Source organism: Cetorhinus maximus, chromosome 2 (assembly GCF_964194155.1).
Source record: "Cetorhinus maximus chromosome 2, sCetMax3.hap1.1, whole genome shotgun sequence".
Classification (NCBI taxonomy): Eukaryota; Metazoa; Chordata; class Chondrichthyes; order Lamniformes; family Cetorhinidae; genus Cetorhinus; species Cetorhinus maximus.
The window spans coordinates 8,280,518-8,305,607 of record NC_135880.1 but is presented as its reverse complement, the minus strand read 5'-3'; the positions used below and the strand labels follow the sequence as shown (position 1 = coordinate 8,305,607).

General features: G+C 43.5%; 2 protein-coding genes across 4 annotated transcripts in view; both read left to right on the top strand.

Moving 5' to 3' along the window:
- The window catches only part of LOC144692089 (uncharacterized), a 981,581-nt gene that overhangs the window by 291,880 nt on the left and 664,611 nt on the right, over positions 1–25,090 (top strand). The window lies entirely within an intron of this gene.
- ggt6 (gamma-glutamyltransferase 6) overlaps positions 1–25,090 on the top strand; it is a 54,140-nt gene that overhangs the window by 19,115 nt on the left and 9,935 nt on the right. For 2 of the 3 annotated variants that reach the window (XM_078560613.1, XM_078560606.1), the window contains exon 2: positions 24,583–24,848. The exons of the other annotated variant lie outside the window; for it this stretch is intronic. In XM_078560613.1, coding sequence (XP_078416739.1) covers positions 24,583–24,848 — 266 coding nt within the window. The remainder of the gene's footprint in view (positions 1–24,582; positions 24,849–25,090) is intronic. 3 annotated transcript variants of the gene reach the window in all.

Here is a 25,090-nt window from a genome sequence, read left to right as displayed (position 1 = left end):
AAGAAGAGTCATACGGACTCAAAACGTTAACTCTGTCTTTCTCTCCACAGATGCTGTCAGACCTGCTGAGTTTTTCCAGCATGTTTTGTTTTTGTTGTGACCGTGTTTGATAACATTGTTCAGGAGGAAAGAACAAAGGTCAATGCAGCTGACATGTTTAACTCGATGTGTAGTGGAGCTACAGAAAAAGGATTTGCAAATCAAACAGTTATATCAGGCAGCTTACTCAGAAACAGGCAAAATGTGTTCCAGAATGTTATTACCTTAAGGGTAATGTCTTAATGAGAAAATGGAGGCCTTATTATGCTTCAGCAAATGAAAGCTGGAGGGAGGTGTGTCAGATTTCTATTCCATTTGGCTATAGAAATGCGATTGAGGATAGGTCATGAAATTCCGGTGGGGGGACATTTAGGAATTAGAAAGATACAGGCGAAGAGACAAAAACATTTTATTTGGCCTGGAATGCGTAGGGACGTTGGCGAATTCTGCAGAACATGTCACACGTGTCAGGTGATAGGGAAACCACCAGCAGTGATTAAGCCGGCACCTTTAATTCCCATTCCCGCATTTGAAGAACCTTTTACTAGGGTCACGATTGGTTGCATAGGACCCCTTCCTAAGACAAAGCGGAAATCAGTACCTATTGACAATAATGGATGTGTCTACCAGGGTTTCCTGAAGCAGTGGACTGCAGCGGTTCAAGAAGACAGCTCACCATCGCCTTCTCAAGGGCAACTAGGGATGGGCAATAAATGCTGGCCCAGCCAGCGACGCCCACATTCCCTGAATGAATAATAATCGGCTGTGACATGAATTATTTTTTAAGGAAGTGATGAACAGTTTGGGGATAAAACAATTTAAGTCAATAGCTTATCATCCTGAGTCCCAAGGGGCTTTGGAAAAATGGCATCGAACTCTAAAAACAATGATGAGAGTGTACGGTCAGGATTATTCACAGGATTGGGATAGGGGAATTCCATTCTTGTTATTTGCTATTAGGGGTGCTCCTAATGCATCGACTGGTTTTAGTCCTTTTGAACTAGTTTATGGTCATAAGGTAAGGGGACCATTGAAATTGATTCATGAGAAATTGGTGGGTCGTAATTCAGAAACTACTCTCCTGGATTAAGTATCAAACTTCAGAGAGAGATTGGGTAGGGCATGTGAGTTGGCTAGGGAACATAAAATATATCAGAGCAAGTGATCAAAGTGAAGGCAGACAGAAAAGCTATAGCCTGTAGTCCGCTGGGGAGAGAGTGCTAGCTCTGTTAACAGTACTGGGTGATTCATTAAAGGCAAGGTTTAATCCAATCCTGGGCCTTCCAGGATTGAAAAGAAACCAAGTGAAGTAAATTATTTAATAAATACTCCAGATAGAAGGAAGAAAGCAGAGGTTGTCATATAAATATGCTTAAAAAGTACTTTGACAAGGAAGAGGATCAAAAGGAGGTATTAGTGATGGTAGGTAATGAGAAAGGTAGGAATGCAGGATTCTGAAATTGATTTTCCTCTAATCAAATTAGTTAATGAGGGGGTACTTGGAAAATTTAAATGTAATATTGAGTTATCTTCCAGACAAGCGTCCAAGTGATTTGGAGAAGCAGTCACACAAATCTATTTGTGGAAGTAAGTTGGGGAGGGCAAATTTAGCTGTACATGATGTCTGTAGAAGCTTCATCTTCGCTAAGGCAACATCCTTATAGATTAAACATGGCAAAAGTTATCACGAGTACAGAAAAAAATCAAACTCATGCTTCAAAATGATATCATTGAGTCTAGTTGCAGTAACTGGAGTTCGCCCATTATGTTGGTACCGAAACCGGATGGAACACAAAGACTGTGTGTGGGCTATCGAAAGGTGAATGCGGTGACAAAAGTGGATTTGTATCCTATACCAAGATTGGAAGATTGTCACAATGAAAATTAGTCACAAAGATTGACTTGCTAAGAGGATATTGGCAGGTACCATTGTCGGAGAGAGCAAAGGAGATATTGGCTTTTGTGATGCCAGATGGACTATATCAGTTTTTTTTTAAAATGCGCCTGCAACGTTTCAAAGACTGACAAACCAAGTAACTGCAGGCCTGAGCGATTGTGCTGTCTATATTGATGACTTGATAGTTTTCAGTCAGACATGGGAGGAGCATTTACAACATCTGGAAGAATTATTTACTCGATTACAAGAAGCGAGTTTGGTGGTGAACTTGGCTAAAAGTGAATTTGCAAAAGTGTAAGTTATGTATTCAGGCCATAAACATTGGACATGGTATGGTAGCTTCAAAAGTCGTGAAATTCAAGGCTATCGTGGATTTCCCCATGCCTACAACAAAATGAGAAGTTTTGAGATTTCTAGGCATGAGTGCATTTCATTGGAAATTTGTACCAAATTTTAGCAGTGTGGTTGCTCCATTGACTGAACTATTTAAAAAAAAACAAGACATTTCAATGGACGCACGAGAGTCAGAAGGCATTTGACAGTTTGAAAACTATTAACGACGACATCAGTTTTGGTAAGTTGGCCTTTGATGCAAGTGATATAGGCATTGGGGCCATACAGTTACAAAAAGATGACACTGGAATTGAAATCCGGTAGGGTATTTTTCACGGAAGTTGAATGTACAACAGAGAAGATATTCAACCATTGAAAAGGAAACTTTGAGGTTGGTGTTAGCGTTGCAGTATTTTGAAATTTACGTTGCAAACAATTTGAAATAATTGTTTATACAGACCACAATCCTTTAAAGTTTCTGGACAAACTTGTAGAGACAAGTGCAAGGCTATTCAAATGGAGTTTATTACTGCAACCATTTAATCTACAGATTATACATGTAACGGGACGAGAAAATCTGATTGCAGATGCGTTGTCAAGAGTTGAAGCTTGAAGGGAAAATTGGACATTTAAAAACCTGGACACTGGACTTGAATGATTTCTGTTGATACCAAGGATTTGTGTATATATTGTTATGTTAATGCATGCATCTGATAGTGTAATAGTGTATAGTTTAGGAGGTAATGTAAGATGGGTTCAGAAAATGAAGCCGTGTGTGTGTGTCATCTTTGAATTAAAGGCAGCTGGGCTGAAGGCTTTGATGTAACATGATGAGCTAGGTTTGAAATGTTAAGTAGGTAAACATAGGTGTAAAGGGAGCATTTGCATTTCTAAAACCAGACTAGATTGCTTTCAAAAGAGGGGTGAAATATTACACTTAACCAGGAGAAGTTAAGACACAGTGTGTTTATTTTTCCCAAAGATTACTGATAAAATTGGTACAATGATAGATTTTTATTAATAGGGAGGTGAAGTCCAAAGACATAGTGAAACAATGGGAATTTGCATTCAAAGGGTGGGGGGGAAATATGTATAATGGAGTGAAGGTTGGGAAATTGTTGGAATCCATTATTAAGGAAGTAGTAATGGGGCATTTGGAAAGTCAAAATGCAATCCACCAGAGTCAGCATGGTTTTATGAAGAGTAAATCGTGTTTGACTAATTTGCTAGTGTTCTTTGAAGATATGACAAGCAAAGTGGATAATGGGGATCCTGTAGATGTAGTATATATGGACTTCCAGAAGGCCTTTGATAAGGTGCCGCACAAAAGATTAATACACAAGATAAGATCATATAATATAATATATTACATATTAGCTTGGATAGAGGATTGGCTAACCACAGAAAGCAGAGAGTTGGGATAAATGGGTCTTTTTCTGGATGGCAAGCTGTAACTAGTGGGGTGCCACAGGGTTCGGTCCTTGGGCTCTGACTATTTACAATCTATATTAATGACTTGGATTCAGGGATAGAAGGTACTATAGCTAAATTTGCAGCTGACACCAAAATAGGTGGGAAAGTAAGTTTCAACAAAGAAATTAGAAATTTACAAATGAGTATGGACAGGTTAGGTGAATGGGCCAAAATTTGGCAGATGGAGTTTAAAGTGGATAAGTGTGAGGTTATCCATTTTGGTTAGAAGAAAAAGGTGACTTATTATTTAAATGGAGAGAAACTTCAGAATGCTTCAGCGCAGAGGGATCTGGGTGTCCTCGTGCATGAATCACTGAAAGCTAGTATGCAGGTACAGCAGGTAATAAGGAGGCAATTCAGCCCCTCAAGCCTGCCCCCCCATTCATTACGATCATGGCTGATCTCATTTCGGCCTCAACTCCAATTTCCCGCCCTCTCCCCATAACCCATTACTAATTAAAAATCTGTCTATCTCTTCCTTAAATTTATTCAGCGTCCCGGCATCCACTGCACTCTTAGGTAGTGAATTCCACAGATTCACGACCCTTTGAGAAAAGTAATACCGCCTCATCTTTGATTTAAATCTACCACCCCTTAGTCTAAAACTATGGCCTCTCATTCTAGAATGCCCCACAAGGGGAAACATCTGCTCCACGTCTACTATGTCAATCCCCTTTAGCATCTTATATACCTCAATTAGATCTCCTCTCATCCTTCTAAACTCTAGCAAGTATAGGCCTAAACTGCTCAATCTCTCCTCATAAGACAAGCCCCGCATCTCTGGAATCAATCCAGTGAACCTCCTCTGAACCGCCTCCAGTGTAACTACATCCTTCCTCAAGTAGGGGGACCAAAACTGTGCACAGTACTCCAGGTCGGTCTCACCAATGCCTTGTACAGTTGCAACAACACTTCCCTATTTTTATACTCTATTCCTTTAGCAATAAATGCCAAAATTATTGGCAGGGTTGCTAGGGTTAGTAATAGAAGCACAAATTATGTCAAGACAAAATTAGATAGATGGATAAAAGAACATGAGTTGAAGGGGCTATGGGACAAGGTGGGTAAATGTGAATGGGACATGCAAGGAGGGTAAGCACCAACACGGATTGGCCGAATGGCCAGTTTCTATTCTGTAATTGACATGTAAAAGTTTTGTTACAGATATATTGAAATACCACCTACCGTACTTACACTTTCTTAGTGAGGTGACATTACACCTGGGTGCCATTATTCTCACAATTAAGAAAGGTTGATAGGGGTCAGTTGTGACTCAGTGGGTAGCACTCTCGCCTCACATAAGGCTGTAGAATCAAACACCACTCCAGAGACTTGACTTTGCGTTGCAGTAGTGAGGGAGTGCTGCACTGTTGGAGGTTCCATCTATCAGTTGAGATGTTAAACTGAGGTCCCAACTGCCCACACGGATAGATGTGAAGGAACCCGAAGAGCAGAGAAGTTCTCCAAAATGTCAATATTTATCCCACATTCAGCGTCGTGAAAAGAGAATATCTAGTCATTATCACATTGCTAGTTACGGGAGATTTCTGTCTGCAAATTTACTGCTGCACTTACGTTGTACAACAGTGCCTACACTGCAAAAAAAAAATACTTAATTGGCTATAAAGCTCTTCGGGAAGTGAGGCGGTTATAAAAACACAAGTCTTTTTGTCTTTTTTTTGTTAGGCTCTTTACCCGACATGAATTGAATTCTGATGTCTCAACAATTTTTGTTGACTCTATTTCCAAAAAAAATTCTCGGAATGAAAGACGGAGAATTTTCATTTATACAGTACCTTAGCCCATCATGAATTATAGATGACTTTGAAATGCAGTGATTCTTAACATAAGCAAATATGCTCAGCTGTATTAGATGACTGACTGGTTAATGTGTTTTTCTGGTATTTGTAGAGCAGTATTGGCCCGCTTTTCAAACCGGGTACTACCTGAGGCGACAGAGATCCCGTTCATAGCATCGTGCAGCGCAGAAGGCCATTCGACCCCTCATGCCTATTCTAGCTCTGTGAAGCAACTAACCAGTTCGTCTCATTCCCCCGCTCTTTCCCCGTAGCCCTGCTAGCTTTTTCTTCTCGTGTTGATCTAATTTCCTTCTGCAAGTTACTATTAAATCTGCTTCCACCGCAATTTCAGGAAGTGCATTCCAAACACCAACATAACGCAAATGGAGTAGTTTTTGGATCGCTCACTTTGTTTTGATTGTTACATAGGAACTGGAACGGGCCAGTCAAGTCCTTGGAGCCTGTTCTGCCCCTTCAGTTAGATCATGCCTGATCAATATCTTAACTCCACCCATCTGCTTTGGCTCCATATCCTTGGCTGGCAAAAATCTATCCGTCTTGGATTTAGGAGTATAAATTGAGCTAGCGATCGCTCCTTTTTGTGGGACAGAGTTCCAGACTTCTGCCATTCCATTCCATGAAGTGCTTTCTAACCTCTCTGCTGTTGGGGATCAAACAGGCAAGGTTTATAGAGAGTGGAATGGATGTATTTGTCAAACATGAAAACTTTGAATATTTGAGAAGTCCCAGATGGCCCTGGGGACAGTTTAACTGCTGTCTTTATTATAGTGAGGGATTTCAGTTTTAGGAATTGGAATTTTTTTTGAGTAGAATTGTACCTGGTCCTACAATTCATCACATCCCAGCACGGGGTTAGATACAGAGTAAAGCTCCCTCTACACTGTCCCCATCAAACACTCCCAGGGCAGGTACAGCACAGGGTTAGATACAGAGTAAAGCTCCCTCTACACTGTCCCCATCAAACACTCCCAGGACAGGTACGGCACGGGGTTAGATACAGAGTAAAGCTCCCTCTACACCGTCCCCATCAAACACTCCCAGGACAGGTACAGCACGGGGTTAGATACAGAGTAAAGCTCCCTCTACACCGTCCCCATCAAACACTCCCAGGACAGGTACAGCACGGGGTTAGATACAGAGTAAAGCTCCCTCTACACTGTCCCCATCAAACACTCCCAGGACAAATACAACACAGGGTTAGATACAGAGTAAAGCTCCCTCTACACTAACTCATTAAGAACTTCTAAAGTACTTTAATTAGGACCTCAAGGGCATTTGTTTAAAAATTTGTATTTGTCAAATCAGCCATTGTTGGGGTTTGACTGACTGGAATTGAAATTTTCAGTTTAATTGCGAGCTTGATCTCTGTGCAGCAACTTTGCACTATGGTCTTGTACTAGATTCAGTACTAGATTGAGATTGCCTCCAGTGTATTTCACATAGGATCTTTATAGCTATTTCTTCAAAGTGAGGAGCAAATCTCTGACATTGAAATATTGAACAGGATTCAGCCCCTCGAGCCCATTCCACCATTCAATTAGATCATGGCTGATCAGCGGAACTCCATTTTCTTGCCTTAGTCTCATATCCCTTGACACCCTTGTCCGAAAAAGAATTGTCAATCTCAGTCTTGAAAGCTCCAATTATTTCCAGTATCTACAGCCTTTTGTGGAGAGGGGAGTTCGATAACTCGTTGTGTGGAAAAAGTGCATCCTGAGTTTACTCTTAATTGGCCTGGCGCTAATTTTTAAGATTATGTTGTGTCTTGGAATGATTTACTGTGTGAAGTACACCGAACAATAACTTATAATTGTACAAGTACGGTGTCTCAAATCTGGCTGTCTGAAAACCAGACGCTTTTATAAGCTGCTATGCATCAATTTTAATTGCTATTAAATGAGCAAAATAACTTAACAGGACAATTTGGCCAGGTGCTGCATTGGTGCGCTGGACTAGTCATCGGCTCTGCACGCCGGTCTTTTCCTGTGTTCCTGATGATCCTTTACCACACCTGACCCAGCTTGGCCTGATTTCTTCCCCCTCCTTTTCACCCCACCACCCCACCTACCCGTCAAACCGACCAGGCCCATCAGCCTTACCATATTATTCGTAAAAAAAAAAAAGCCATTTCTTCACTCATGTATTCATTTTACAAATTTTAATAAAAAGAAACTTATTCTCTTGATTTTTTTTTTGTGTGTCCCCTATTAATTAAATTAAGATTCCAATTTTGTTTTCCGAAAACCGGCATGACCTGGAATCCGGCACGGACTCGGTCTCGAGATTGCCGGTTTTGAGACACTGTACCCAACGTATTGGGTTTGGATCATCTAAGTAGTGGTAGCCAATGTTGATGAAGTAAGGAAAGCCTTCACAACATTAAGACATACAAGCTTGGGTAAGAACAACAAACCGTGTAGTCTCATGACTAAGACGTTGTACGATGAGCCTCCTCAGGTTGTGCTATCAGCGTAACAATTATCTTGCTCTGCTTCCTGTAAGCTGGTGGTTACAACGCCCTAAAACATGCCTGTGCGTTTGAACCACACCTTGGAAAGGGATCTATGAAACAAATTGGCTTTTCTACGAGATTTACCAGAATGATAGCAGAGATGAGGGACTTTAGTTTTGTTGTGAGGAAGGAGAAGCTGGGTTGCTCTCCTTAGAGCAGGGATTGTTAAGGTGAGATTTAACAGAGGTGTTCAAAATTGTGAAGGATTTTGATAGAGTAGAGTAGGGAGAAGTTTTTTCCACCATCAGAATGCTTGATAACCAGAGGGCACACGTTTACGATAGATGGCAAAGCACTTGGTAACTTAAATCAGTGCTTCCCAAACTTTTTCCCCACTTCATGTATCACCCCAAGTTTTTACACTGGGGCCTACAAGTGCTGTTGTGGATGGGGGTGTGGGGGGGTGGGGCGGGTGCGGAGGTGCAGGTGGGAGGTTTCAGCTGTTGAGGAGCAGGGTGGGAGGCTTCATGTGTTGAGCGAGGAGTCGGGTTAGAGGAACAACAACTGAGCATGGTGGGGGTAGGCAGTTGATGAAAAGGCAGGGTTCTTACAAAAAAAAGCAAACACCTTATCACAGGCGTTTTTTGCAGCAGGAGCATTCGTGCTTCAGAGAACAGTCCATTGGGATGCGTACACCAACAAAAAAAAAGGGTCTGGTAGCTTCAGAAGTCATTCTAAGCTCCACGACAGCTGTTGCTGCTTCAGGGCTAATGACCCCAAAATCTTGTGTGGTTGCGACCCACAGTTTGGAATATCCTTGCTTAAATATTTAAAGGGGATAAATTTACAGGGTCATGGGGAAAGAGCAGGGGTGTGTCATTAATTTGGATAGCTCTTTCAAGGAGCCAGCAGAGGCACAATGGGCCTCCAGTGTTGTAAGATTCTATGTCCCCAGTGGATTCTTCCACCAGTGGGAGTTGCTTCCCTCTATCTATCTGGTTAGACATATTCATATTCATCATGTAACCTCCACTCCAACTGCTCCATCACCATGCTCCAACCCCATCCTCCCAACATTGGTCACTCAACAAATTTATTCTTGAAACGCACGGACATGAACTAATTGTAAAGTGGACACTATTGTACTCGATTAGATGATTCTTGACCACTAAACAGCCAATTTCCCCACCTCCAATATGTTTACAGCTATTAAAATAAAGTACTCAAAGAAAATAAAAGCAGACTGTACAATTTTTTTTAATGCGCTTATGAGTTTGCTCCTGGGTGTTATTTGCACCACTGTCTTGGAGATTAATCTTTTTGACCTTCAATCCTGGAGGAGAGGTAGCCACCCTATGGTGGCTGCTGGGGATGAAGGGGGATGGGGGGGGTGGGTGGGAATCCCAGAGGGATTGGCTGTATAAAGTTGACGAGCAGGACAAAACGTTGAGTGGTCAAAGAAGGATTTGGTAATCTTACCAATCCTATGATGAGATTAATAGGACTGCTGAAAAAAGAGAGACGTTGATGCTTTTCATCTTGAACTCATCAGAATACTTGCAAGAATACCAAAATACAGGTAAAGCAGCAATTTATACTACATGCAGAGAGTGCTGATTGGTTGGCAAGTAGACTCTGGTAGAGTTGTTGCTGTGGACAAATGCACCAGTGATGGTGACTGACGGTTAACTGCTAAGTATTGTTTGAAATTTAAACCAGGCAGCTTGACCCTGATTGGCCAATGCATTGCCCTGAGGAATGGGTCAGCGAATGGCTGTCACATTTTCTTTAGCTGAAATAGGCGGATGTGTATACATGTTCTTTCCGTCTGCAAAGAACAGGGCCCTGTGTATTCACAGGCAAATGCACCACACTGCAAGCCTGACTAACAATCTTAAATTGGTTGTCAGTGTAATGCTTAGCACACTGAAAATTATTCAGCTAATGCTGTCCAATCACAGAATCGCATCTAATGTTGGACATTGTTTTTTTAGTTTTGCAAGTATGGGCTGGTTGGGTACGGTCTATACCTTGCTCTTTGTGACCAGTGGCTGGGACATGCTGTTTGATATTATCTGCCAGTCTTTGGCCTATATACCTAGCATCACACTGGCACTGAAATTCATATACCACGTTACACATTTGTGTGATAGGCAGAATGTCTTTTTGGCTTGACAGCAGCATCCTTTTAGTGGCGAATACCACTTGTGTTGCTGCTGCATAGTAGCAGCGTGAAACAGCTAGCTTTACCTGTTGTTCAAATTTTTGATATACCTTGCCCTTCCAGGGTAATCTAATCTAATCTAATCTAAGTGCCTTGATAAGTGCAAGATGAAAAGCTTCAACATATCTTTTTTTCCCCCCAGCAATACTCAAGTTCTGTATGACCAAATGACTAATAATAAGAAGAATGAGAGTGGGTCTCATTGAAATGTATAAAATTCTGATGGGGCTGGACAGACTGGATGCAGGGATGATGTTTCCTCTGGCTGGGGGGGTCTAGAACAAAGGGGTTACAGTCTCAGGATATGGGGTAGGCCATTTAGGACTGAGATGAGGAGAAACTTCTTAACTCAGAGGGTGGTGAACCTGTGGAATTCTCTACCACAGAGGCTGTGGAAGCCAAGTCACTAAATATATTTAAGAAGGAAATAGATTTAGAGGCTCTAACGGTGCTGAGGGGTATGGGGAGAGAGTGGGAGTATGGTGTTGAGGTAGAGGATCAGCTGTGGTCATATTGAATGGCGGAGTCATAAAAATAAAAATCATAAAACAAAATCGAAGAGCTGAAGGACCTACTCCAGCTCCTATCTTCTATGTTTAACCCAGAGCCAATGGTAACCTGTGTTGTGTCATTGTGTGGAGAATGCAAATGGACTAAGTATTTGCAGTCTGGCCCTCGGTAGTAATCTGCTTGCAGAGAGATAAGGATTTTAAACTGCTGTCTTTCAGTAATGATTGCAATAAATTTCACGTGATTGTAGCCATTTCAATTTAATTTGATTTCTTTCACTAATTTATCAGGCGGGTGCGAACCATCAGATTGCAATGGCTTCTCGTTGTGTGCTGACGGTTCTAAGCTGTGGGCCCATAAATGTCTGACTGCTGCACACACAGTAAATCCCATCCTTGCATCTCCCCCCTGGCCTGTGTTGCAAATTTTAAAATTGTTTATCTATTCGCGGGACGCTGGCATTTGTCGCGTGGGTCAGCATTTGTAACCCATCCCTAATCACCCTTGAGAAAGTGGTGGTGAGCTGCTGCCTTGAACGGCTGCAGTCCTTGCGGAGAAGGTACGCTCATGGTGCTGCTGGGGAGGGAGTTCCAGAATTTCGACCCAGCGACGATGAAGGAACGGCCGATTATGTGTTCAAATCATGATGGTGTGTGGCTTGGAGGGAAACCTGGTGGTGTTCCAGCCCACCTGTTGCCCTTCTACTTCTTTGTTGGTAGACGTTACAGGTTTGGAAGGGCCTGTTGAAGGAGCCTTAGTGAGTTTCTGCAGTGTATCTTGCCTATAGGGGTGGGCCATTCACACATCGACAAAATCAGTCGCAGGCCACACACACACACACACACACACACACACAAATCAGTTTGGCTGGAGATTTAGTACATCAAACTGCATTGTCAACTTGTAATCTGCTGATTTGAGCTCTTCCCACAGAACAGCAACCATAGTCAAAGATCTTGTTTCTCAGCATTCCTGGTGGTGTTCTTTTGTTTAAATTAGATGGCAGGTTTCCCAACCCAAAAGTCTAACACTGTCCTAAAGTTCACCTGGGACTTAATTGTTTTCACGCGCCATTGTGGTCAGTAACAGAGACGAATGAGCGACTATGCTGTCATGATGAGCTTGTACAGATCTCACTAAAAATAGAGACTCTTTTTTTTTTGTTGTCTCACTCATTTCGGCAATAGAAAAATCTGGTACTGTATTCAGACTCTGCACAAAACGTCGGAGCTAGTTTTAAATTTTAGAAATCTTGCTGCGGACCAGAGTCGGCCAGGGGTTTTGGGTTTCCCACCCCTATTGTAGGTGGGACACACCGCTGCAACTGTGCATCGGTAGTGGAGGGAGTGAATGCTTAATGTGATGTGCCAATCAAACGGGCTGCTTTGTCCTGGGTGGTTTTGAGCTTCTCGAGTGTTGTGGGAGCTGCAGTCGCCCAGACAAGCGGAGAGTGTTCCGTCACACTCCTGACCTGTGCCTTGTGGACAGGTTTTCAGGAGTCAGGAGGAGGTGAGTTACTCACCATAGAATGCCCAGCCTCTGACCTGCTCTTGTAAACAAAGCGTTTGTGTGGCTGACCCAGTTGCATTTCCAGTCAATGGCGATGGTGGGATTTGATGTGGGTGATACTGTTGAGTATCAAGTGGAGGCGGTTAGGCTGACAGGGAACGAGTAGAGAAAAGGGGGACTAATTTTGATAACTCTTTTTGAAAGAGCCTTGACTTCTGTACTCATATGCTGGGGTTCGCCATCACTGAGGATGGGACTGTTTATGTCATTGCAAAAGCACCACCACAAGGCCCCACACGGAAAGCACTTTGGGATGTTTTACTCGGTTATAGGCATTATGGAAATGCAGGCTGTTGATGATGGGTTGAATGGTTGCCTTCAGCCCTGTACGATACAGTGACACCGCTCACTCGTAGGAAAATGGCCAGTTGTCAATTCATGGAAGCTCATTTGGGGGGGAGGGGGGAACTTGTGTTGCTAAATTAAAGCAGTGGAAGCCATAAAATGGCTGTTCACACACGTAGTGGATACCTTTAACCTGTCACAGCTTGGACAGACCTGGCATTGCATACAGCAGCTGCCGGAAGCGGTTAGTAGTCGGCTGACCTAGGAACTTCCTGCATCAGTGTACTAGCGTTATGCTCCGATGATTTATAGCATTGCTTAAAGCTAGGGAGGGATTAAATTGCAAGCTTCCCTGAGCATCTGCTTGTGGGGTTGGAGCTATAAGGTGCTGGGCAGATTGGGAATAGCTTGATTTATGTGAAATGTGAGCCTGGGTGCTTTTCTCAAGTGTCACAATAAACAGGAGATATATGCCAGTAGCAAAAAAATATTTGTGATGCTGGAAGTAAGCAAATATGAAAATAAGAAATTGGAGTAGGAGTAGGCCATTTGGCCTCTTGAACCCGCTGAGACAAATCTAAAATAAAAACAGAAAATGCTGAAAATACTCAGGATCAGTCTGCACCTGAGGAGTGAGAAACAGAGTTGATGTTTGAGGTCGATGACCTTTCATCAAAATGGAAGAAGTTAGAGATGTAACAGGTATTTAAGAAAGCACAGAGGCAAAGAAAAGGGGAAGGGTGGAAAGAACAGAAGCAAAAGTCTGTGATAGGGTGGAAGGAGGAGAGATTAAGAAGAGGCCGGTTACTGCCCCATCAACCTACCCTTGATCGTCGGCCGTGTCGATGACACCTCCTACTTTGCTATCAAGTGGCGCTCACACAGCAATAATCTACTCACAGACGCTCAGTTTGGAATCGGCCAGGGCCACTCAGCTTCTGCCCTCATTCTAGCCGTGGTCCAAACATGGACATGAGCTGAAATCAAAGTGAGGTGAGAGTGACTGCCCTTGACATCAAGGCAGCATTTGATTGCGAGTGGCATCAAGGAGCCCTGGCAAAATTGAAGTCAATGGGCATTGGGGAAAACTCTCCACTGGTTGGATTCATACCTAGCACAAAGGAAGATGATTGTGGTTGTTGGAGGCCAATCATCTCAGTCCCAGGATATTGCTGCAGGAGTTCCTCAGGGTAGTGTCCTTGGCCCAACCATCTTCAGCTGCTTCATCAATGATCTCCCTCCATCATAAGGTCAGAAGTGGGGATGTTCACTGATGTTTGCACAATGTTCACCATTTGCAACTCAGGTGCTGAAGCAGTCAATGTCCATATGCAGCAAGACCTGGACAATATCCAGGCTTGGACTGCCAAGCGGTAAGTAACCTTCATGCCTCACAAGTGCCAAGTAAAGGCCATCTCCAACGAGAGAATCTAACCAAAACCCCTTGACATTCAATGGCATTACCATCGCTGAATCCTCCTCTATCAACATCCTGGGGATTATCATTGACCGAAAACTGAAATGGACCAGCCATATAAATACTGTGGCTACAAGAGCAAGTCAGAGGTTTGGAATTCTGTAGAAAGTAACTCTCCTCCTGACTACCCAAAGCCTGTCCACCATCTACAGGGCTCAAGTCAGTAGTGTGATGGGATTCTCTCTATTTGCCTGGATGAGTGCAGCTCCAACAACACTCATAAAGCTTGACAGCATCCAGCACAAAGCAGCCCGCTTGATTGTCACCCCACCCACAAACATTCACTCCCTCCCCTACTGACAGTGGCAGCAGTATGTACCATATCCTTCAGCGGGCCAGCACAGACACAATGGGCTGAATGGCCTCATTTTCTGCTGTAACCATTCTGAGATATTCAAGATGCACTGCAGCAACTCACCAAGGCACCTTCAACAGCAGCATGCAAACCTGTGATTTTTACCACCTAAGAGGACAAGGGCAGCAGATAGATGGGAACGCCACCACCTGCAAGTTCCCCTTCAAGTCACTCACCATCCTGGCTTGGAAATATATCGCTGTTCTTTCACTGTCGCTGGGTCAAAATTTTGGAACTCCCTCCCTAACAGCACTGTGGGTGTACCTACGCCACATGGACTGCAGTGGTTCAAGAAGGTGGTTCACCACCACCTTCTCTAGATTGTGCGCAAGTCCTGGAGTGTGGCTGAAAGCTACAGTTTCCTCAATCAGATGAGAGTACACACCCAAGCAGAAGCACAGGCAGAACAGGCTCAAGGTGCTGAATGGCCTATTCCTGTTCTATGAACACGACTTGGAGTGGCAAACATAAAAATGCTTCACAATGTTGAAACAAAATGAGTGATTTCACTTTCTAGAATTTTCTTATATAGTCCCAAATCAGGAAGTTGTGTGGGGTTTGGAAGGAACTTGCAGGCGGTGGTGTTCCCATGTGTCTGCTGCTAGATGATAAAGGTTGTGGGTTTGGAAAGTACAATTAAGGAACCTAGGCAAGTTGCTTCAGTGTTTCTTGTATATGGTGCACACTCTTGTCATTATGCACGGCGGTGGAGGGAGTGAATATTTAAAATGGTGGATGAGGCGCCAGTCAAGCGGGCTGCTTTGCCCTGGATGGTGTCAAGTTTCTTGTGGTGTTGGAGCTGTCGTCATCCAGGCAAGTAGAGAGTATTCTATCACACTCCTGACTTGTGCGTTATGGATAGCAGACAAGCTTTGGAAAGTCAGGAGTTGAGTGACTCTTTTTTTATTCTTTCCTGGGATGTGGATGTCATTGATTAGCATTTATTGCCCATCCCTAACTGCCCTCGAGAAGGTGGTGGTGGGCCACCTTCTTGAACCGCTGCAGTCCAGGTTGTGTAGGTACACCCACAGTGCTGTTAGGGAGGGAGTTCCAGGATTTTGACCCAGCGACAGTGAAGGAACGGTGATATATTTCCAAGCCAGGATGGTGAGTGACTTGAAGGGGAGCTTGCAGGTGGTGGTGTTCCCATCTATCTACTGCCCTTGTTGTCCTACATGGTACAGAGCGAGAGAGGGTGATGCGCTGCTTAAAGTGTTGTACCTAAGAACGCATGAAATCAGAACAGGAGTAGACCATACAGCCCGTTGAGCTTACTCCATCATTCAGTATGATCATGGCTGAATTTGGGCTTCAACTCCACTTTCTCACCCATTTGCTATATCCCTTGATTCCCTGAGATACCAAAAATCTGTCTATCTCAGTCTTTAAATGTATTCAATTATGAGGAAAAAAGTATTTTTTTCTAATTTTCTTTGAACATATTCTTTGTAGTGGAGTAATGAAGAGTCTTTTTGGGAAAGTTGTGTTGCAAGGTTGGGTATTGCTGAAGTGTGATGTGAGAGTATGAAGGGAAGGAGATTGTAAGGGGAAAGTCTTTAAGAATATGCCCAACTAGAGCTGGCAACAAAGAACAAAGAAAAGTACAGCACAGGAACAGGCCCTTCGGCCCTCCAAGCCTGCGCCGATCATATTGCCTGTCAAACTAAAACATTTTGCACTTCCGGGGTCCGTATCCCTCTATTCCCATCCTATTCATGTATTTGTCAAGCTGCCTCTTAAACACCACTATCGTACCTGCTTCCACCACCTCCTCTGGCAGCGAATTCCAGACACTCACTACCCTCTGCGTAAAAAACTTGCCCCGCACATCTCCTCTATAGTTTTCTCCTGTCACCTTAAATCTATGACCCCAAGTAATTGACTCTTCCACCTCGGGAAAAAGCTTCTGACTATCTACTCTGTCCATGCCACTCATAATTTTGTAAACTTCTATCAAGTCGCCCTTGAGGCCGTGGTAGTTTTGCGGTTATGAACTCGGAACCTAGTCATGGAAAGAGCTCAAATCCCATCGTCGCGAGCTATGAAATGAATTCGATAAATCTGGTCACTTATGGATTAGAATTGCTAAAGCTTCTATCTTTAAATAAAAGATCCCGATTCGATCGATTGTTTTCGTTGGATAAGTGTATCCAGGAATATGGATGGAAGGTGGGATAACGGGCATTGCAGTGTGTGGAGCTCAGCACCTCCTTAAGGGGCCATGTTCGAACCCCGTGTCTTGTTTATTTGTGCTTTATCAGCTTTGCTAGGCCAGTGTGAGTCACTCAGCTGGGCACTCAGCCACCAGAAAGCAATGACTGCGCCCACGTCAAGAGTGACACTGCTGATACGCTGCCTCCGGAGGCAGCAATCAGAACTGCTTCTCCTTTAGTGTCTTAATTCTACCCAATTCTACTTAAAAATTTTAAAGCCCAGATCGCAGGCCATTCAGACCAGCTGGCCTGTCCTGGTATTTATGCTGCCTCCTAGTCCTCTTCATCTCATTCCATCAACACAACTCTGTTCCATTTGCCCTCACCTCCTTGCTCCCCCTTAAATGATACTATTTGCCTCAACTGCTCCTGTGGTAGCAAGGTGCACGTCCTTACAGAATAGCCCACCAAGCTCTGAACCAGACTAGGAATTAAAAAGCACAATGACGTGTCCCTATGTAGATTACACCGGTGCTTTGTGTATTACTGATATTGCCTTGGCCTTTTTTTGCTGTATTTGACACACACAACCCTGTAGTAGGAAAGAGTATGAAGGCCGGACAGTGACCTTATCCTCAGATTTGTTTTGTTGCCGCTGCCGATTGTTGGCGAGGGCGCCGGGATAGCTTCCTGCTTTGCACTGAATAGCACCGTGGGGACCATCAGGATGGGATGGGACGGTGAGGACTGCCGAATCTTTCTACAGCACTGTTGCATGTCACTCAGCTCCCTGTTGTAGCTTCCTAAAGATAAGGAAAGAACATGCATTTATATAGCAGCTTTCATGACCTCAGGACATTCCAAAATGATTTATAGCCAATGAAGTGCTTTTTGAAGTTTAGTCACTTTTAAGACCATAAGACAGAAATTAGACCATTCGGCCCATCGAGTCTGCTCCACCATTCAGACATGGCTGATAAGTTTCTCAACCCCATTCTCCCGCCTTCTCCCCGTAACCTTTGATCCCCTCACCAATCAAGAACCTATCTATCTCGGTCTTAAATACACTCAATGACCTGGCCTCCACAGCCTTCTGTGGCAATGAATTCCATAGATTCACCACTCTCTGGCTAAAGAAGTTTCTCCTCATCTCTGTTCTAAAAGGTCTTCCCTTTACTCTGAGGCTGTGCCCTCGGGTCCTAGTCTCTCCTACTAATGGAAACATCTTCCCCACGTCCACTCTATCCAGGCCTTTCAGTATTCTGTAAGTTTCAATCAAGGAATTTAAGGAAGGAAGCACAGGAGTCAGTTTACACACATCCATCTCCCACGGACAACAATGGTCAGGTAATCTGTCTTTGTGATGTTGATTGAAGGATGAATATTGGCCAGGACACGAGGGGCAAAACTCCCTTTCTCCTCTTCGAAATAATGCCGTGGGATAGTTTGCAGTTCACCTGAGAGCGCGGGCTGGCCTCAGTTTAGCATCTCCACTGAAAGACTTATTAATATCTCCAGGCTACAGCACAGAAATACAGGTAAGTAAGAGGATGGAAATTAGATTTCCGTTTTAAAAAACTCAGGTTTTTGATGTCCGGTTAGGTGCTTAAAAACTGGGTGATGATGTAGTAATGTCACTTAGAGGTAAGTATGCTGAGAGAGTCTGGTTTTCAAACTCCTAGCTCTAACTCTGCACAGTTCTGGTCTCTGGCACTGGAGATGCCCAAAAAAACCAAATAACGACCTATTTCTGTGCTGTAAATTCTATGTTACACATACCCTTTTGGCCTGTTTACCTCCATGTGTCAACATAGCTGTATGCTAATACCATGAAATTGCACCAGGTTATTGCATGGAATGAAATCCTACTGAGTAAGCGGTGCAACAGAATGGAAATAGGAGGAAATAACGCCAGGCAGTAAGATTTACGCTCCAGAGTCTGCAATCCTCACCCACTCCTTCCCAAACCCAAAGAAAGTCATATTGGTATTTAGACATGAACGTACTACCGAGCTGCACACCTGTAAGAAAGACTTGCATTTCTATAGTACTTTCCACAACCCCCCTACATCCCAAAATACTTTAAGACCAATGCAGAGCTTTTGAAGTGTAGTCGCTGTTGTAATGTAGGAAACATGGCAGCCAATTTTGTGCACAACAAGATCTCAAAGCAGAATGATCAGATAATCTGTTTCTAATGAATGTTGTTTGAGGGATAAATATGAACCATGAGAGGGCTGAGGAAGTGTTAGCAAAACAAGTGGAAAATGAAGAAAATGTTTTTTTAACATAAAAGATTATAGTTTAGGTTATAAAGTTCTAACATGATACAGTTTAAATTCCCAGACTTAAACGATGGCACAGTCTTTCTGATACATCTGATTTCTGACATTTTCTTTTACTGTCGACATTTTCCAATTCATTTCAACGGCATTAGCAACAAGATTAATGTCAAAACTTTATGAATTAGGCTTTTGTAAGTGGCTCGCAGTCTATCTTGTGCTCATCCAAAGTTAACAAAATGTAAAGGTGCACTAGAATAGTCGCCTTGTACATATCTACCTACCTGTAAGTGTGAACTTGGGTATATGTAGCATCTCATGACCTTAGAACATCCCAAGTGCTGCATAGCACTCTAGAAGCGTCATTAAAATAAATTGTAGCAAAGCACAGCAGTCCATTACAGTACAGCAAGGTTCCCCAAAGATGGCAATGAGAGAGAATGGTTATAGCACAGGAGGCCATTCGGCCCAGTGTGTCCTTGCTGGTCCTTTGCAAGAACAACTCAGCTAGTCCCATTCTCTTTTCCTTATGGCCCTGCCAATTTTTTTCTCTTCAGGTAATTATCAAATTCCCCTTTTGAAAACTGTGATTGAATTGCCTCCATTCTCACTTTCAGGCAGTGGGTTCCAGATCCTGAACACTCACTGGATGAGAGTTTTTCCTCCAGTCGCCTTTGGTTCTTTTGCCACCCAACCTTCCTCCACTGGTTCTTAATCCTTGTGCGAATGGGAACAATTTCCCCCTACCTACCCTGCCCATGGCCCCTCATGACTTTGAACACTTTTATCTAACCTCTCTCAAACTTCTCTTCTCCATGGAGAATAGCCTCAATTCCTCCAATCTATCTACGTAACTGAAGTCTCTCATCCATGGAACCATTCTCGTAAATCTTTTCTGCACCTTCTCCAATGCATTCACAACCACCTTTAGGGGTGCCCAGAATTAGATAGAGTTCTCCAGTTGGGGCCGAACCGGTGCTTTGTAAAGACTCACCATAACCTCCTTGCTTTTATACTCTGTGCCTCTCTAATAATGTTTGGTGTCATCTGCTATAAATGATGTTAAAATCTTTTAGTGATGACCCTTATTTTATCCACATGCTGTGATAGATCAACCCCCAAATCCACTTCTGTAGTGTGCAAGAGTGTGGCTGTCAAGCTCCAGGGGTTGAATGGCCTACTCCTGTTCCTAAGCAGGTCCTTTAATTAGAATAAGAGACACCGAAATGACTTCTGCCTGACTTCCTTTCACACTTCTAAAAATCTCCTGACTTTTAACTTTGTTTGCCTAGTGTCCGAGCAGTTCATGGAAAGAGTTTGGTCAACCCCTTTGTAACCTCATGAGTCCTCTCCCCAAGTGGCACTGCAAATAGGCATGATGGTCACTGGACGATGGCTGTGGAACCAACCAGTGTCCACTAAGATCAGGAAAAACAGAATACACAGCATCTCTAAAAAAGAGCAGTCAGGCCAGTGTGAACAGCCAGTGCAGATGTGATGAAACACTTCTACCCAAAATATTAACCTGTCTTAGCTCCTTGCAGATACCTGTGCCAGCCATGGCTCAGTGGACAGCAAGAGTGCACCCTCACCTGTGAATCACAGGGGGTTCTACTCCAGGATGTGAGCACAGAAATCGAGGCTGATACCCCAGTGCGGTGCTGAGGGAGTGCTGTATTGTGGGTGCTGTCCATCAGATGAGGTTCTAACTGAGGCCCCATTTGCCTGCTTAGGTGGATGTGAAAGATCCATGGCATTATTTTGAAGATGAGCAAGGCAGCTTTCCCTGTTCTCCTGGCCATTATTTATCCCTCAATCAACATCACAAAAGCAGATATGCTAGTCATTGTCGCATCGCTATTTGTGGGAGTTTACCATACGCAACTTAGCTGCTGAGTTTCCTAAATTCTGACAGTGACTACAATACAAAAGTACTTCATTGGCTGTATATGCATGTCTGTCTTTTTGTTTGCCACCTGTGTAATTTATAGCATTTCTTGTGTTTATTTCAGCATTATAGCATTTTCAGTTATATTTTCCTGTCCCTTTCAGCTTCCTATCCTAGTGCTTTGCCAAAGGAAGAGGAACGCTGATGTTATGACCAGGGAATTGAGTGATTGTGTGTCCAAGACTGAAGATGGTGTAAATAAGGCGGTCAAAGTTAAATAGCAATCAAACCACCTGATATTAAACCCTTGTCGGCACAGATTGAAGTGATTGGAGTTTATTTGGTGAAGGCTAAAGGTTTAAAAGTGCAGATGAATAGGGTTTGTACAATTGAAGTGTTTGCTTTCGTACTGTTGACACATGCAGAGTGAAAGGAAAAAATTAAATTCATTGGTAAATAATAGATGTGGATCTGTACCAGGAATCCAGCATTGAATAAGCAACCTTCATATAATTGCATTAGAAGCAGTTCAGAGAAGGTTCACTCAGCTGATTCCTGGGATGAAGGGTTTAGCTTATGAGGAAAGATTGAGCAGGTTGGACCTGTATCCATTGGAGTTTAGAAGAATGAGAGATGATCTTATTGAATCACAGGCAATCCTGAGGAAAGGTGACAGGATGAATGCTGAGAGGATGATTCCCCATGTGGGGAGTCTATAATTAAGGGACACAGTTTAAAAATAAGGGTCTCCCATTTAAGATGGAGATGAGGAGAAATTTGTTCTGAGGGTCATTAGTCTGTGGAGTTCTTTTCCTCAGAGAGCAGTGGAGGCTGGGGGATTTCATACATTCAAGGCTGAGTAAGTCAGATTTTTGATCGAGAAGGGAGTTAAGGGTTATAGGGGACAGACAGGAAAGTAGAGTTGGGGCCACAATCAGATCAGACATGGTCTTATCAAATGGAAGAGCAGAGGCCCAAGGGGATGAATGGCCTACTTTTTCTCCTAATTCTTGTACTCTCTATAGAAGAACAGCACTGTATACATTTCAGGAAGGGCTGCTAATCACAATAATAGTCTTTAAGAAAAAGAGGAAATTATCTGTCTAGTCTTTGAATTCTATCCTGAATTTATATCCTGCTCTCCACACTTTCATCTGGAACCACCAGACAATCAGGAGGAACTCGGGGTTGGTTTCTATGTTAAACCTGAATTTCACTTTCATTCAGACTGATCTTCATTTCTTTGCCCTATGCACACATCCTGCAAGGGCATTTTGTTCCAATTGCGTTGCACTATTTCCTACACGTAACTCTTTCTGGATCTCAGAACTGTGCCACTCCTACAACCTGTAGCGTTTTTAGTCCCAAGCTTGGTGTTGCCTCGTTCACCTGGACTTTCCTTTTACTGGGTTGAAATTTGGGGACATTGCACACTGAAACCTTGATCCTACAGAAAGAAAGGGCAAGATGTAAATGTAAATTCTATCACCTTCGAAGATTTGTGAATATGCACCCCCCAAACCCCTCTATTTTCGCACCAGCCTCAAAATAGTATAATTTATTTAGATTATACCGTGTCTGCATGTTGTTTCTTTCAAAGTGCATCACTTTGCAAAGATTTTCCCTTTGGGATATGATAGCATTGTGGTCATATTCTTAGACTGGCAAACCAGAGGCCTCGACTAATGATCTGGAGACTCGAGTTTAAATCCCATCACAGCAGCTGGGAAATTTAAACTCAGTTCATTAAATGGATCTGGAATAAAATGTTAGTATCAGTAATCCTGACCAGATATATACCTACTTGATTGTCCTAAAATTCTGGTCTGGTTCACTAATGTCCTCCAGGGTTTGATTTACAGTGGGGCCTGATCTTTCACTTAGGATGATTTCACAAACCTAGGGGAATAAATGATGGGCTATGGATATGTCAAAAATTTATCTTCCATGACATATCATCAGGCTGGCAGAGAAATTCAGTCATCCGCCAGTCCCTATGTTCAAATTAATTTATATAAATGGCTTGGGCTCTCTGCTGTTATTTAATGATCTCATTGGATATATTTCAAGGGAATTACTGTCCTGCAGTTTACCAATATGTTTGTCACAGGTGCTGTTTTCCAGAAATTGATTGCAGATGGTCTCTTAATAAACCTGTTTTAATAAAAACAAATTTTTACGCAGCAGAGTTGTGATGACCTGGAATGCGCTGCCTGAAAGGATGGTGGAAGCAGATTCAATGATATCAATAATAATAATGCTTTATCATTGATAATCCTGGTTCCCTGACAAATTGGGACTCCATCTGCACCGAGAGCTGAGCTACTATTGACCAGTCCCGCTGAGCTCAGAAACGACATGCACCGGATAAGAGACCCCACGTCAAACCATGCACCTGTTGAAGTTCAGTGCAGTGGACTGGTTTCAAGGCCTCAATTAAATTTTACTTTGCATAATGGCTATAAGCAATTCAAACTTGGCTCTCCTGATTTATGGCACTATCTTGATTAGATTGCTGCCATGTCTATAACAGTCCTTCGATTATATAAACTCCTCTATTAGATTCCAGCCTGTACATGCTCCCAGGTATTGACTTCGCTATATATAAACCACCTGAACTATTCAATTAGATTTCAGCCTCAAAGCAGAACTCACCACCTCTGCTTTGAAACATTATTGTGGGATCTTTTACGTCCACTGCAAGGGCATTAATACTCCTTTTTTCCCTGAATTTGAAGCACGTGAGTTCAAGCCTCACTGCAAAGACTTGAGCTCATAACCTCCGCTGATGTTCCCAGTGCAGGACTGAGGGAGTATTGTACTGCCTTGGGAGCTGTCTTTCAGCTAAGACGACAAACCGAGTCCTCCTCTGCCCCCTCAGGTAGACATAAAAGATTCCCTGGCACCATCGCGAATAAGAGCAGCAGGGGAGTTTTCCCAGTGTCCTGGCCACCATTTGCCCTTCACCCAAAATCACTAAATATGTCTCGTTTCTAAACGCATGCTAATTTATCTCGTTTCTGTTTGTGGGAGCTTGCCGTGCACAAATTGGCAACAATGATTACGTGCAAAAATATTTCATTGGCCAGGAAATGGCCTGACTCCGTGAAGGCGCTGTATAAATTGATTCTTTTTCTCTTTCCCTTTTCCCTTCCCTGTCGAGCTCTTGCTTACTTTGGGGTTGTTGTTGTCTTTGTAGCAGGAGCCAGTCTGGTGGTGTATTTGCAATGCAGTGTGAAAGTGGCTCCTGCGAGGGAGCTCTGGAACGTTTCACCAAGCGAGATGCAATAAACAGAGCAAAGGATGGTGCCAGGAAGTTGGAATACTAACACTGGCCTGAAACCCAACAGTGAGGTTAAAACACCCACGTGGTGGTGAAAATTACAGCCTGCAATTAGAACAAAGGGGAACGCGCAATCAGTTCAAGGCTCTATTTTTTTTTCATGTTTTCCTTATTTAAAAAAAAAAATAACTTTTTACGCAGCGGAGTTGTTATGACCTGGGGTGCGCGCTGCCTGAAAGGGCGGTGGAAGCAGGTTCAATAATATCTTTCAAGAGGGAATTTTAGTAGACGTCATGTTCCGAGGGAATTAAAAAGGGAAACGTTTTCAGGGCTGAAGGGGAAAGAACGTGGAAAGAGGCAGTGGGACCTGCTCTTTCCGGGAGCTGGGCACAGGCTCAAATGGTCATCTCCTGTGATATCTGATTCCGTTTGTTCTCCCTTATCCTTACCCCCCCCCCCCCCCCCCCCCCCCCCCCCCTCCGGCTTCCCCACCAACCCACAATTTGGGCTTAAATACAGCAATGGTTTTCTTTATTTTTTAGGGCATCAACGCGCTCCTCGCTTTCCCGTCAGAAGTGGGAGTCTTGCGTTCGTATTGCCGCGTCTGTGGTGCTGCTCAGCATCAGCCTTTACTTTGGGCTCCACGTTTTGAGGTATGGCAGCCTGGGGGCTCCCGGGAAAGGCAACAGTGCCAAAGACGGGAAGGCCCACCGTGGAGAAGGACACCATCACCACAGCCACAAAGTAGCCCCTGACCACCATCACGAACGTGGAGTTTACCATCATGCGGCGGTGATTACTGATTCAGGTCAGTGGGGAGATTCCGCGCCCTTCACTTTAAAACAGAGTTTCTACTCCTTCCTTTCTTGATCGTGCTCCCATGATGCAGGATCACAAAGGTGACCCCCCTACGGTGAACATGTCAGACAGACCAGGGCCAATACCCAGGAAGATTCCGTGTCTCTGCCAGCTAAAATTAGTAAACGGACTGCTTACTTTGGGATTGTTAGCTCTTGTTGCGCTCTTGGGCTATGCTGTTTCACACCCTCC